The 12,755-nt window shown below is 63.2% G+C and overlaps 3 protein-coding genes across 4 annotated transcripts; 1 reads left to right on the forward strand and 2 right to left on the reverse strand.

Annotated features, from left to right (window-relative positions):
* The first annotated feature begins 655 nt into the window (after positions 1-655).
* LOC111160454 (tetraspanin 10) lies at positions 656-5,062 on the forward strand. 2 transcript variants are annotated; one of them, XM_022523595.1, is made up of 4 exons: positions 656-779; positions 2,460-3,046; positions 3,212-3,283; positions 4,170-4,228. In XM_022523595.1, the coding sequence occupies exons 1-3, from the start codon at positions 744-746 to the stop codon at positions 3,258-3,260; spliced, it is 672 nt and encodes a 223-aa protein (XP_022379303.1). In that variant the 5' UTR covers positions 656-743; the 3' UTR covers positions 3,261-3,283; positions 4,170-4,228. The 2 variants fall into 2 exon arrangements, with proteins under 2 accessions (XP_022379303.1, XP_022379302.1); XM_022523594.1 differs by lacking the exon at positions 3,212-3,283 and having other exon boundaries at positions 4,170-5,062.
* A 792-nt stretch (positions 5,063-5,854) lies between these two features.
* Positions 5,855-10,151, reverse strand: LOC111160255 (phosphodiesterase 6G). Its single transcript, XM_022523181.1, has 4 exons — positions 8,936-10,151; positions 7,275-7,568; positions 6,878-6,918; positions 5,855-6,444 (listed from the first exon to the last, which is right to left on the reverse strand). Exons 2-4 carry the CDS (start codon positions 7,418-7,420, stop codon positions 6,368-6,370), a joined length of 264 nt encoding a protein of 87 aa, XP_022378889.1. The 5' UTR covers positions 7,421-7,568; positions 8,936-10,151; the 3' UTR covers positions 5,855-6,367.
* Positions 10,152-11,320: 1,169 nt separating this feature from the next.
* On the reverse strand, positions 11,321-12,744 carry LOC111160252 (oxidoreductase like domain containing 1). Its single transcript, XM_022523178.1, has 2 exons — positions 12,648-12,744; positions 11,321-11,908 (listed from the first exon to the last, which is right to left on the reverse strand). Exons 1-2 carry the CDS (start codon positions 12,705-12,707, stop codon positions 11,489-11,491), a joined length of 480 nt encoding a protein of 159 aa, XP_022378886.1. The 5' UTR covers positions 12,708-12,744; the 3' UTR covers positions 11,321-11,488.
* Between the last annotated feature and the right edge of the window lie 11 nt (positions 12,745-12,755).

Genomic DNA, 12,755 nt, shown 5'->3' on the forward strand with positions numbered 1-12,755 from the left:
GGCGTGGAGAGCCATGTGCCCGTGTCCCCAGAGCCTTGGCAGTGGGTGGGGAACCGCTCTGAGCCTTCCTCCCCACGCCACGCAAGCCGAGGATAGAGGACGGGACAGGGTCAGAGGGCCTCGGGCGCCCCAGTGTGCGGGGCAGCTGCGTGGCCCGGGGCCTTCCAAGCTCTGGGCCCAACGCTGACTGTGACAGAGGCCAGCCCTGACAGGAGAAGCTCATGACGACAAAAGAGCCCGCTTCCCTCAAAACCAGGAAGATGTGATCTGGCCAGTGGAGACTGTCTCGTTCTCACAGAGACTAAATTGGGGGTGACCCAACAGGTCTGGCCCGTCTCCCAGGATCGTTTCCCTGAGCTAGTTCTCAGGGCTCTCCTGTCCCGGGGGAGCTGGGGGAGCAGCCGCCAGGCCCACCAGACCGAGACCCACAGGGCACCCCTGTCGTGGTGGCCATGGGGTGGGGAGGACAGCCCCGCCACGTCACGCCTGCCCAAAACTCCAGGGAATCCCCCAGCGAGGCTGTGACTCTGCCCTCGGGGGGGTGCTCTGGGTCTCCACAGGAAGGGGCTGTCTTAAGCCCTACAGTGTGACGCCTCACATGACCTGGTCATGACTGTGGCATCCTGGCTTGGCTCGCAGCTCACCCGGCCCTGGGCTGCAGAGCTCGCGGGACGGCTGAGGGCACTCCAGTGTCCGAGCTAGAGACGCCTGGCCGGGGACCAGCACACCTGTCCGGGTGCAGAATGGAGGAGGGGGAAAGGCGCCCCCTGCTGTCCCAGGTAAGCCAGTGCCCTGGTGGCCTCCACCGCCCCCCACCCTCCACTGGCAATGTCTCCACCCTGAAGGCCCTGGGGAGGACCTCAGGCAGGTTCTCACCCACCCTGGCCCCAAGCTCCACCCTGAGCCTTGGCCTGTGCTGGGCTGGCCGGTCGGTGCCCCCCCGCCCCCCAAGGAGGTAAAATTAGGGCGGGAGGGGGGTCTCACTAATCCCGAGCTTTATCCTCACCCAGCACCTTGCCACAACTCCTTCCCCTCGTGTGTGTGAGGGGGTGTGGGGGACGCTCACTCTGAGAAAAGCACACACCCAGGCGATGTGCCCACGGGGCCTTCAGCGCCTCTCCTGCCCTCCCCCTCCGCCCATGACCTCTCTGCCTTCTTGCTGGTTCGCCCCTTCCCCACTGCAGCCTGCGGTCTGGAAGCAAGACAGTGAGCTCGGGCTTGGGAGGGGCCATCCTGACACCCCTCTGGGCATCTGGCAGTGCCATAACCTTGTGGCACCTGCCCACCGCCTCTGGCGGACCCAGCCCCCCACACCCCAGCCTGGCCCAGCAGCCTGTCCTTTTGCTCCCACTGACTGTTGGGGTCTGGGGGGCTGATCAGTGCCCCTTTCCTCCCCTCCAAGTTCACAGTGAATGAGGTTTCAAGGCAGAATCAGATGTGGGGAGCAGAGGGCAGCCTCTTCCTGGTACACTGGTTTGGAAGGGAGGCCCTGCCTAGGTGTGGCCCAGGGGACTGTCTTTTCAGCAGGGGCCACAGCTTCCTAATCCTCCCAGATTTCAAGGGCAGACTCTCCCTCCAGCAGAGAGCAAACAGAAGTGCATCCCACATCTGCCTGCAGGTGGAGAAGGTGGGGGGTGGGGGCAGGCAGATCTGAAATGGAGATTGTCCGTGAAGGGACAAAGTGGGGCAGAGTCAGCAGCTTCTCCAAATCTCCGATCCATGAGCCACTCCTCTGGGAAGTGGGGGGTTAGGTCAGCACTTCTTTACTTCCCACGCTTGGTGTGACCAGTGCCCAGGGCGTGGCTGAGCGTCCGGCTGGAGGGCAAGGCAAGGGAGGCCCTGACTCCCACAGAGCCCTGGTCTCCTGGCCGTCCTTCTGTCTGCCCTGGGAGCCTGGCTGGCCTGGCCCTGAGTCTGTGCTCAGAGAGTGGGGTTCTGCGATGCTAGGGCTGGTGTGAGTCGGGGAAGAAGGAAGGACAGGGGCCAGCCCTTCTGCCAGGGGGGCCTCCACCTCCTGGGCCTGGTGGGGGGGCCCTTCTCTGGACTGCATAGACAGCCCAACCCATGCAGATGCTGTTCAGACCGCCTGCCATGTGCCTGAGCTGCGGGGCCCACGTCCTCCCTCACACAGAGGGGATCGCGGACGCTCGTGTGTTCCTGGAACGCCTGCTTCCCAAGATTGCCTCACTTAGTCTCTACCGCGAGCTAGCGGGGTGCAGCCCTCCATTCTGCAGGAGACAGGCCTTCCCATCCCCCGGCTGCCCAGCCGGGAGATAAGCCTGGAGGCCGCCGTGTCCGTCCCCAGCCATCTCGGGTCTGCGAGCCTTCCCTTCTCTGTCCACTGTCCAGCCTCTTCCCCGCTGCCAGGCTCTGACCCCAGCCTCGAAGAGGTGACCCTCCCTGTTGATGATCCCATCCTGCCGCAGAGGTCTCCCTGTGTGCTCCTTCTTCCTCCACAGGGCGCCCTGGGCCAGGAGGAGCCCCTCCCCGCAAGCAGCCCACTCACTGCAAGCCGCCAGGCGCCCCAAGAGGACCAGGTCTGGAGGGCAGGCCTTGGGGGAGACCTGGCCTCCTCTCTCCCCTTGGGAAGCAGCTGCCTGAAATACCTTATCTTCCTGTTCAACTTCCTCTTCTCTCTGCTTGGTGCACTGGCTCTGGCCTTCGGGCTCTGGGGCTTGGCTGTCAAGGGGTCTCTGCGGGGGAGTGGGGGAGCGGCCCTGCCCGAAGACCCCTTGCTGGGACTGGCGCTGGGGGGGCTGGCGGTCAGTGCTGTGAGCCTGGCGGGCTGCCTGGGCGCCCTCTGCGAGAATGCTTGCCTGCTGCGCTGCTTCTCCGGGGGTCTCATCGCCTTCCTGGCGTTGGAGGCAGTGGTGGGGTCCCTGCTGGTGGCCCTCTGGGGCCCACTGCAGGACGGGCTGGAGCCCATGCTGCGTGCGGCCATCACCCACTATCAGGACGACGCGGACCTGCGCTTCCTCATTGACCAGGTCCAGCTGGGGCTGCAGTGCTGCGGGGTGTCTTCCTACCGGGACTGGACGCGGAACCCGTGAGTCCCAGAGCCCACGGGGCAGGGGGGCGTCCCCGGCGGCCAGCCGACCGGACCGCACGGACATACTCGCACACGTGCTCATTTGTACACGCACACAACTGTGTGCACACATGCCCGTGCACACACGCGGGCCCCCCGCATGTTTCTGCCCCCTCCAACCAGGGAAAGGTGGGCAGGGATCATCATGGAGAAGCTGAGCCGGCAGACTTAGAGACACCTTGGGGAGTGTTTTGGGTAAGGTCGTCACACTGCACATCTCTACGTCACATGCACTTAAGTTAAATGGGGACATTGTTCTGGACTCCACAGTTCTCCCTCCACAGCATGTGTGTGTAAGCATCTGTGTGTACACGCGTGTGCTTGCTTGTGCATGTGTGTGCGTGTGTGTCTATGTGTCTATTCTGTGTGCGTGCGTGTGTGCGTGCGCTTGTCTGCGTGCGCCTGCATGTCTGCGTGTGTCTGCACGTGTGCTCTCGTGTGTGTCAGTGCGTGCCTGTGTGTGAATGTATCTGTGTGCCTGTGTGTGCGTGTGCATGCTTGTGTGTGCGCGTGTGCACATTATGTGTCTGTCTGCACGCGAGTGTGTCTGCATGCGTGTGCACACGTGTCTGTGCACGTGCCTGCGGGTGTGTCCGTCTGTGTGCGTGTGTCTCCACATGTGTGTCTGTGTGTGCGTGTGCGTGTCCGCGCGTGTGTCCCCGTGTGTGTGCGTGTGTCTCTGAGTGTGTCTGTGTGTGTCCGCGTGTGTGTGTGCACTTGTGTGTGTGTGGTGTGTAAGTGTTGTCTATTTAGGGACACTGGGCAGGGATCGTCTACGTTCTGCTGGAGGACAACCGACCACAAGAGATGGTCACACAGAGACTTGAAAACCGGCCTCTCGCACCCAGTAGTCACTGAAACATGCCAGCGTTCTGGAAGCATCCACATGGGTGCTCTTGTTTGTGGGCTGAGTGTGACTTTGGACTGGTGATTCCCCCTGGATCACAGGAAGCTGGCTGTTGTGTGTGCACGTGTGTGTGGCTGTGGACGTTGGGAGGGTCGGTGAGAGACCTTTCCTCAGCGCCGGGGCCCGGAATGATGGGCCCTGCCCTGGGGACCGATGCCGCATGTTCCCTTGCAGGTCCTTTAACTGCAGCTCCGCGGGGGCCCAGGCTTGCGGCCTCCCGGCCTCTTGCTGCGTCCGCCCCGGGGGAGACGGAGCAGCTGGCCACGACCCGTGCGGCTTCGGAGCTCTGGGCCCGGATGAAGCCGTTCAGAGGCGGGTGCACCTGGAGGGCTGTGGCCTTGCACTCCGAGGGTGGCTGCGTGGGAACGTCCAGGCTGCGGGGGCTTGGGCCGTCGCCACTGCGGTCGTCCAGGGCCTGGAGCTTCTGTTGGCGGCCCGGCTGGCGAGGGCCCTGGCTGTCCACCAGGGGGTGGCAGGGAGCCCCAGAACCGCAGGGACAAAAAGGCCCCCCGCCAAACTGGCCCAGGGCTGACAGCCCCGTGGGACCCCCAGGGAAGGTGTCCGAGCAAGCGTCCTGCATCTCAGACACTCTGGCCTCCTCACCCTGCTGGGTCTCCCGCCTCCAGGAGTCCCTTTCCCAGAGGGTAGGGCATGTCCACCTCCTTCCCAGTTCTGTTGGGGCCTGCGAGAACGAGTCCCTGCTCCGCCACCTGACCTCACTCTCTCGGAGACTTTTGCTCTCGACCACGGAGCACTTGCCAACCCCGCGTGGCCTGCGTGAGCCGCCCCTGCCAGCGCCCGCCTCCTACAGGGGATGCCACGGCTGCCCAGAGCATATGGGGCTCTCGGGGCCGGATGCAAGCCTGCTGTCGAGCCCCCAACTCCAACTCACACCCCTGACCGTCGCCTCCAACCTCCGGCTCCGCACACCTAGGCTGCCTGCCTCCGACCCCATCCTGACCCAGCCTCTGAGTGCCCCTCGCCGCCCCACTCCCTTCCCGCTGCCCAGCCCTCTCCGTCCACTGTGGTGGCTGATGGCGAGGCCCTGACGGGAATAAATTTTGGTGAGCTGTATCATTTACGGCAAATGGCACCTGTCTCAGTGGGCAGCCTGAGGAAGCCTTCCCTCTGTGCACCCACACGGACCCCTGGCCAGGCAAGGAGCCGGCCACGGCTGCTTTACCCCCTGCCCACGGCACCCTGAGCGGCCTTCATTGCCTCGGGTTACCATGGCTTTTTCTGGCTTCCACATGAATGGGATCCCAGAGGGCCCTACCCGGGAATCTGTCCGGTCGCTGCCATGTGAACAGGCCCCACAGAGGCACCTGGTCCCCGCGGACACCCTTGGCGGGATCCCAGACAGCGACTGCTGCTAGCGACCGTTTCACCAGGCCCCCCGGGTGTGGCGTCCAGCGTGGAACTGCTGGGTCACCAGTGGGCTCCTGGCCAGCGGTAGTGGGCAGCTAAGGACAGGCTGGCTGGGCCACTAAGCGAATTCCCTGATCTCTCTGCACCTATTTCCTCCCATGAGGCTGAGCCGAGCACACCCTTCTGGCGTGAGCTGCTGCTGGGCCTCGTCTGCCTCCTTGGTGAGGCCTGCTCCGGGGGCTGGCTGTGCACGCAGCTGCCTCCCAGCCTGGCTGGCCGGGCTGCATGGACCCCCAGCCTCCACGGGCCCAGACTCAGTGTCTAGTGGGTTTCTTTCCCTCTCAGCCTGGCCAGGCCCCTGCTGCCCCCACCACCCTGCACCTTCGTCCTTCCGCCCCTGCTGGAGACCCATGCCCTCGGACCATGTCCCCACCCACCACCCACTCCAGACCCTCGCCCTCGGACCGTGTCCGCCCCCCACTCCAGCCGAGTGAACGGCGGCATGTGGATTTTATTCTGAAACCAGGACAGCATGCGCGGGCTACGTTGGGTAGGACGTTTCCTGCCGGTGAGGGGTTTGGAGGCGTGTTATTCAGGCACCGCCAGGACTCCCCCCAGGCATCCCCAACCCAAGGGCAGCAGCTGGGAAGGGCTAGTGAGGGGAGCTTGTTCTCATCACCAGACACCAGGACAGGAATGGCCTGTGACGAACATTCCTGGGAGACCCTGCTCTGGCTTTCCAGCCCTAAGAGAAGATCTCTGGGCCAGTGTTTCTGGAGGCTGAGCAGAGCCTGCCTGGCCCTGAGGTGTCTGGCAGGGAGCTGGTGCACTTCTGGTAACTGGCATCTGGGGGCCTGAGGTTGCCACCCTGCAGGGGTCTCCAGACACAAACCGGGCAATCTGGACACCCTTGGTGGGGGAGGGGCTCCTCACAGGAATCCTGAGCAGGGGTCGCAGCGGGCAGCAGGGGAGACGGCCCTGAGGCTCCGGGTCAGGCCCTGGTGCTAGATGATGCCGTACTGGGCCAGTTCGTGGAGCTCCAGGTGGTTGAATGCCTCCCACGGGCAGATGACCGTGATGTCTGCAGGAGAAGGAACATTGACACCAGGAGGCTCCTGGCCCCAGGGGCTACCACCCCCCAAGACCCTGTCGTTTGCACCCAAAGTGGCGAGAATGGAAGTCCTGGGTGGAGAGCCCTCCCCTGCAGGGCATGCCAGCTTGAGGGTGTCAAGTGTTAGAAGGTGGGTGTAGCACGCCAGGGAGACAGAGGGGTCAGCAAGGCCTCCTTGTCACTTTCCAGCCCCTCCAAGTATCCAGTAAACCCACTGAATGCGAACAGCCCCACCTCGGGGAGGCCCCAAGCTCGATGTTGGGGCAGAGAAAGAAGGACAGGCTTGGGGTGGTGCTCTAGGTGAGCTCTGGCTGGAAAAACCAGAGGGAGGATGGGGCCCCAGGCACACGGACAGGCAGGAGAGTTGGGGGGGGACCCGGGAAGAACCTGGCGGCCGACATACCTGTTCCCAGACCTTCCATTCCAGGGATGTCGTCCCCAAACCTGCGGGACAGGGTGGTCAGGGCCAGTGGCCGGGAAGAGGGGAGTGGGGGTGTGTGGGAGCACACATGTGCTTGAGTGTCTGCCAGTGTGCCCTGGCTACGCGTGTGCGTGCAGGGACACACAAGGGCGCGAGGGCTGTGGCTGTGGCCTAAGTGGCCGTGGGTGTGGTCTCCAGGTCCATTTGGCAGCAACAGGTAGAGGGTGACAGGAGTCCCTGAGCCCTCCCACCGCCCGTGCTGAGGAATGGGGGACCCTCAGGCCCCCAGCTAAGAAAGGGTGGCCCAGGCCCCTGGTGTGGAGGTCAGCCCCCCACTTCCTGTGTAGCCTGCGGGGCACCCTCCACCAGCTCTGCTTACCCTTGGACACCTTTCTTGGGGGGCTTGCTCTTGAATTGTCTGGTTTGCCGCTGCTTAAATTTGGGGGGCCCTTTTCTGGGAGTGACGGGCCCCCCTGTCACCCTGGTGGCCGAGCGGATCTCGGCCTTGGGTGGCTCCAGGTTCATGGCCAGGCTGGGAGAGACCCCACGGCAAACTCTGCCTTCTAGACTCCCTCACGCCGTGGGCTGGGGACACACCAAGAGGGGGGGTCCCGGTCAGCCCCCTTGCTTCTGCCTCCCTTGCAGGTCTCAATCCAGTAGAACAGAGAAATTCCTGAAACAGGAAACCCGGGGGTCCTGAGCGCGACCTCAATGGTGGCCCCCCACCATCTCCACGTGGGGCTCCACCTGGGGTCGGGCAGGAGGACCCCAGGTGCACCCCGCTCAGCTGTCTCCCCTTCTGCGCACCCCACCCCAATTCCTGGGGGTAGTGACACTCGGCCCCACTCCTGGCAGCATGCCAGGCATCTAGCTGTGCCAGTGAAGGATGACAAGAGAAATGGAGGGCAAGGTGCCCGGCAGGAAGGGCCCTGTCTCAGAAGTCCCGAGCTGAGCTGAGCAACCGCCACCTCCCGCAGTTTCTTCCCTCTGCTGGTAAATACCCAGCCACTCACTGTGCTAAGAGGCTGCCCTGGGCACCAGTGTTACCTGCTGGTGTCCGTGAACCCACTGCACAGGGCGACCCCCCCCCCCCCCCCCCCCCCCCCCCCCCCCCGAGCCCCCCCCCCCCCCCCCCGGGGCCCCCCCCCCCCCCCCCCGCTTCTCCCTAGATGTCCTAAGCCCCACTGACCCTGCTCAAGGGCAACCCAGCTTCCCCTAAGCCTATTAGCCCCAGAGGGTGACTCTAATCCCTCCGGGCCACCGTGAGTCTAGAAGGTTCTGGGGTTAAACCACAGGATGCAGACAGGAGACCCCGACACCACCCCGTGGGCCCCCTTTGCCACCCCGGTCCTGTGGGCTGTAGTGCCTGAGGCCAGCCTTGGGCTGCCACCAGCTGCAGGCTAGAGCCTCATGGCTGAGACCGACGGGCAGGCGAAGCAGGCTGGGTGGTGGGGGTGGGCGCCCAGTACCAGGCACACCCCACCACGGATCTTTCCTAACATTCATGCCCCTTGCCAGAAACTGCACCAGCCCGGGAGGACATACACGGGGTCCAAGCTGACCTGCGGCAGGCCTGGTGGTCCTGGCTGTTCAGGCCCCATCACGCCCACCCCTCACAGCTTAGATGGTGTAGGCTGCCCAGTCCCAGGTCATGGGCCCAGTGTGCACAGCCCTGACCCAGACGGAACTCCTTGTCAGACGCTAGCCTCGTGGAAACCACAGCCAAGCTCTCCCAGCAGCCCCAGCCACAGTCCCGTCTCCGGCTGAGGACCACTCAAGTTGGCTGAGAGTGCATGACCCAAGGTCCACTAGACCATTGCTGGCCTTGGGGACTGCCTACAACCAACCTTAGATATGGGGGAACTGAGAGTGACCAGGTGGGGAGCCCCTCCGACTAGGACAGCAGACAGACTCCTGCAGCTCCAGCCATCAGCACGGCGGTGAGAAGCCCACCAACTCCCCCCCGTCTGCACAGACCCCCCCCCCCCCCCCCCGGGTAAGTGGCCGCCAAGAGAGCGGCTGAGGAAGGTCAGGACTCACCAAGCTCTGGGCAGGTCTCAGGAGGCCGTGGGTGTGAGTGTCCAGGCATCCCCCAGCAGGGGGCCGGCTGGGCATTTATCCTGCCTCTGGGTAAGCGGATTAGGATGACCCCCAACATGACACTAATGAGATTGGCAGGGCCACTCGGGAGGGTGGTGGGAGGGCATCACCCCTAAGGGCTCAGGGAGATGAGGGAAGGGCTGAGGATGGGACCGGGACAGGGATGGGACGTGCCATCACGGACTGCTGGGTAGACAAGCTGCTTGTCTTAGAAATGAAAAAATTGTCCTGGCTGAGGTCCTGGGTCTCCCCACTTTCAGTTCTCTGACCTCTAAAGCATCCACCTTCATGGCCCCCAAAGTTCCATGTAGTCTGGCCACTGTCTACCTCTTGGACCTCACCTTTCATCCCTCTGCCTCGTTCTCCATGCTCCCGGCCCCTTCTTCCACCCCAAAATCTTTGCACCTACTGCTCTGTTGGCGTGAGGTACACCTCTCCTTGCTTGCTCTGCTCCCTCTTCCCAGGACTTCAGAGCCCTGCCCCAGGGTCATTTCCTCAGGGCAACCCCCCAGGATAGAGCAGGATGGCCCTTTCACAGGACCTCACGGCAGCTAGAACTCGTTCATGCTCCTAGAGTTGTGCGTCCAGATAATGCTCATGTTAACCTCCGTCTTCCACGTTGGAGTGGAACACAGCAGAGCTTCTGCTGGACTGCAGCTTCTGGCCCAGGTCCGGACATGTCACAGGTGGCCGGCCAGTGCCTAGGAAACAAACCAATGGGCAGCCAAGACCCGCAGCCGCATGACTGGGCTGGTGCCGCGCGGGCTTCCCTGACTGCCGTGGGCCGCGCGGAGAAGGAGCCTGCCTTGCCGGGGGGAGCAAGGCCAGCGGCTGCGCTGGGACGAGACTTCGCTGTGACTCTGTCATTCCGCAGTAGCGCTAACTCAGTAGGATCCTTCAGATGTGTATGCGTATGTGTACCCAGGTACACACAGAAAACCTCCTATAAATCTGCATTTTGGAGAAAAATATGGAAAACCTCCACATCTCTGTGATAAGCCAACCTTCACGGAGCCTCAGAGCCTGCCAAGCTTTGCCGTTGTCCCTGGAGAAAAGCTTTCTCTTTCTGGGACTTTTTTGAATCTACATGAGGCCGTGTTAAAAGAGATGCTCTGTGGGGCACCTGGGTGGCTCAGTGTGTTAAAGCCTCTGCTTTCGGCTCAGGTCATGATCCCAGGGTCCTGGGATGGAGCCCAGCATCGGGCTCTCTGCTCGGCGGGGAGCCTGCTTCCTCCTCTCTCTCTGCCTGCCTCTGCCTACTTGTGATCTCTGTCTGTCAAAAAAAAAAATAAAAACTTAAAAAAAAAAAAAAAAAAAAAAAAGAGATGCTCTGTGAGATACAGCCCAATAGGCGTGGGGCGCCATAAACCCTGTTCCTGGAAGGCACGCGGTCATCCACAAAGATGGCCTGAGCCACGGGTGTCTAACTAGGCCCTGCATTTTGCTTCCGTTCTCGCCCACACATCTCTATGTGACACGCCAGCTTTATGTTAAAGGCCCCTACCTGGGAAGCCTGTTTATCAGCTCAAACCCCTCCTGAGTTCACCCTGCAATCTTAGTGTTTTCTTTAAATGAGGAGAGAGAAAACACGAAGTCCCTTCAACTCCTTCCCCATCCAGGCTACTGGTATGGGCACTTGGAATTTTTGGGGGAGGGAGGTAAGTTGGGACAACATCCATGATGCGGGTGAGCAGGAGACGGGGATTGGCAGTGAGGGCGCTAAGAAAAAGTTCTTCCTGAGCCATGTGATGACCGCCCCCGGAGTCCCCTTCCATGTCCCAGCACCCAGAAGTCCTGCCCCAAGGTCCGCTGTGGTTATTCTCAGTGGCAGAGGGAGGACTGTCTGGGTGGAGTGGTCCCGAAGCCGGGTCTGCAGCTGAGGACGAGGCTAGCGCTGGGAGGCTGATTCTAGGGCTGGTGCTGGAGGCCCTAGGTCAGTTGCCTGGGTCATCATGTCTAAGTGGGTTGGAAGGACTGGAGGCTCAGACCCCCGAGGGCTGATCACCAGCCTTCTAGCTGGCTGGTGAGTGGGCATCTCCCCAGGGAGCCCAGCAGCTGGAAGAACGGGGCCTTCCCAGGCTGCCGACAGGTGTTCACACCGGCCAAGGGCTTTGCCAACAGCAACTTCATGGGCCCAGACAGTCCTCCCTCTGCCACTGAGAATAACCATAGCGGACCTTGGGGTAGGACTTCTGGGTGCTGGGACATGGAAGGGGACTCCGGGGGCGGTCATCACGTGGCTCATCAAAGACATGGACCTTACTTGGCACTCACAGTTGGGCAAACCTGCAGGCTCTCAATGAAAGTTCAAAGGCAAGCCGCACGCCCTTTCTTTGACAACCTCAGGTAAGGCTTATTTATTCTCAGATCAAGTCAATTGGTAATTCCTCCTAGTCCAGCCTGACACGAGGGGCCACCGGTCAAGCTCCGTGATGCTTCCTGAGGAGGACAGAGGAGGAGGCTGGAGCCGGTGTGGGTGCTGGGCCAGTGGGCTCAGCCTCCGCCCCTCACTCGGAGCTGGATCTCCATCCTGAGGAAGGCCTTGAGGTTCTCGTCCGCCACGTGCTCCTCGAGGGCAGCCAGGGCGCGCTCCCCGCCATCCCGGTAGTGCCGCAGCAGTGCTTCCGCGTACTCCACCCACACGCAGCTGGGGCAGCCGCTCATGCAGCAGTTTGTGGGGGGCTGGAGGTCAGGCGGTGGGGGGTACAGGGGCTCAGGGGCGGCCCTGCCAGGCATGGACGACTTGGGTGGCCTGCTGCCCTCAGCACCTGCTTGAGAGCCCTCCTCTGCAGGGTCCTTCTGGAAATTTCTGTGGCCTTCACAGGCGTGGACCCAGGCACGCGGCCTGCTAAGAACGCTGCCGCCTCCAGGAAGCCTTAGGCACCGGTCCCAGCTGGAGAATCGACATGGCCCCTGAGAAGACACACGCTGGTGAGCCCTGCCCGCCCCCAGCTCCAGGGAAATTTCAGCCCGGGTCGCTGGCGGGGGCTGCAGGCGCCCCCCCATTCCTCACTGCCGGGAGATCTTGGACGAGTTACTTCATCTGCAGACTCGGGTTCCCTTCTGCAAAGTGGACACAGGCCTGGAGAAATGCTAGGTTCAGGGACAGGCACTGGGCGTGCACTCCCCGCAGATGGGGGGTGGGGGGCGCCCTGGCACCCCTCCTCCTTGGGCAGAAGTGGGGGCAGGTGGAAGCTCGCGGGCTGCGGTCACACAGGTCACACAGCGGCGGCTCCCTCCGACCCCTGCTGCCGCGCGCCTCGCCTCTGACCATCCTGCCTGACGCACCGCCCCTCCTTCCCTGTCCTCCTCCAGCTCACCCCGCAAAGATCGCGAGGGCAGCCTCCCCCCTTCTCCAGCCCCGGCCCCAGCGTCCGGTCCCCTGCTCGCTGGTGTCCGGGGCGCTCCATACTGACTGCCCCCGCCCTGCCTTCCTTATTCACTCCAACTCCGGCGAGGAGCACCAGCTCCTCGTCCACTGCGGCTCTCCCGAGGGACTGGACACAGGCCGGCCCGCGCGGGGCGGCGCTGGCCGCGGAGCCGGGGCTGGGACAGAACGACAGCAGGCGGCGCGGGCCCGGAGTCTCTGTCCCTACCGGGCCCCCGCCCCCCGAACGCGCCCCGCCCCGGCGCCCGCCTCGCCGGTACTTGCCGGACCGCGGGCAGCGGCGGCCACCGTCCGGCCTCCCGCAACCAATCTCCGGAGCAGCATCACCCACTGCCCGGCCTGGGCGCACGCGCGCCGCAGCCCAAGCCCCCC

Source organism: Enhydra lutris, unplaced genomic scaffold, assembly GCF_002288905.1.
Source record: "Enhydra lutris kenyoni isolate GAN:26980312 unplaced genomic scaffold, ASM228890v2 scaffoldscaffold75, whole genome shotgun sequence".
NCBI lineage: Eukaryota > Metazoa > Chordata > Mammalia > Carnivora > Mustelidae > Enhydra > Enhydra lutris.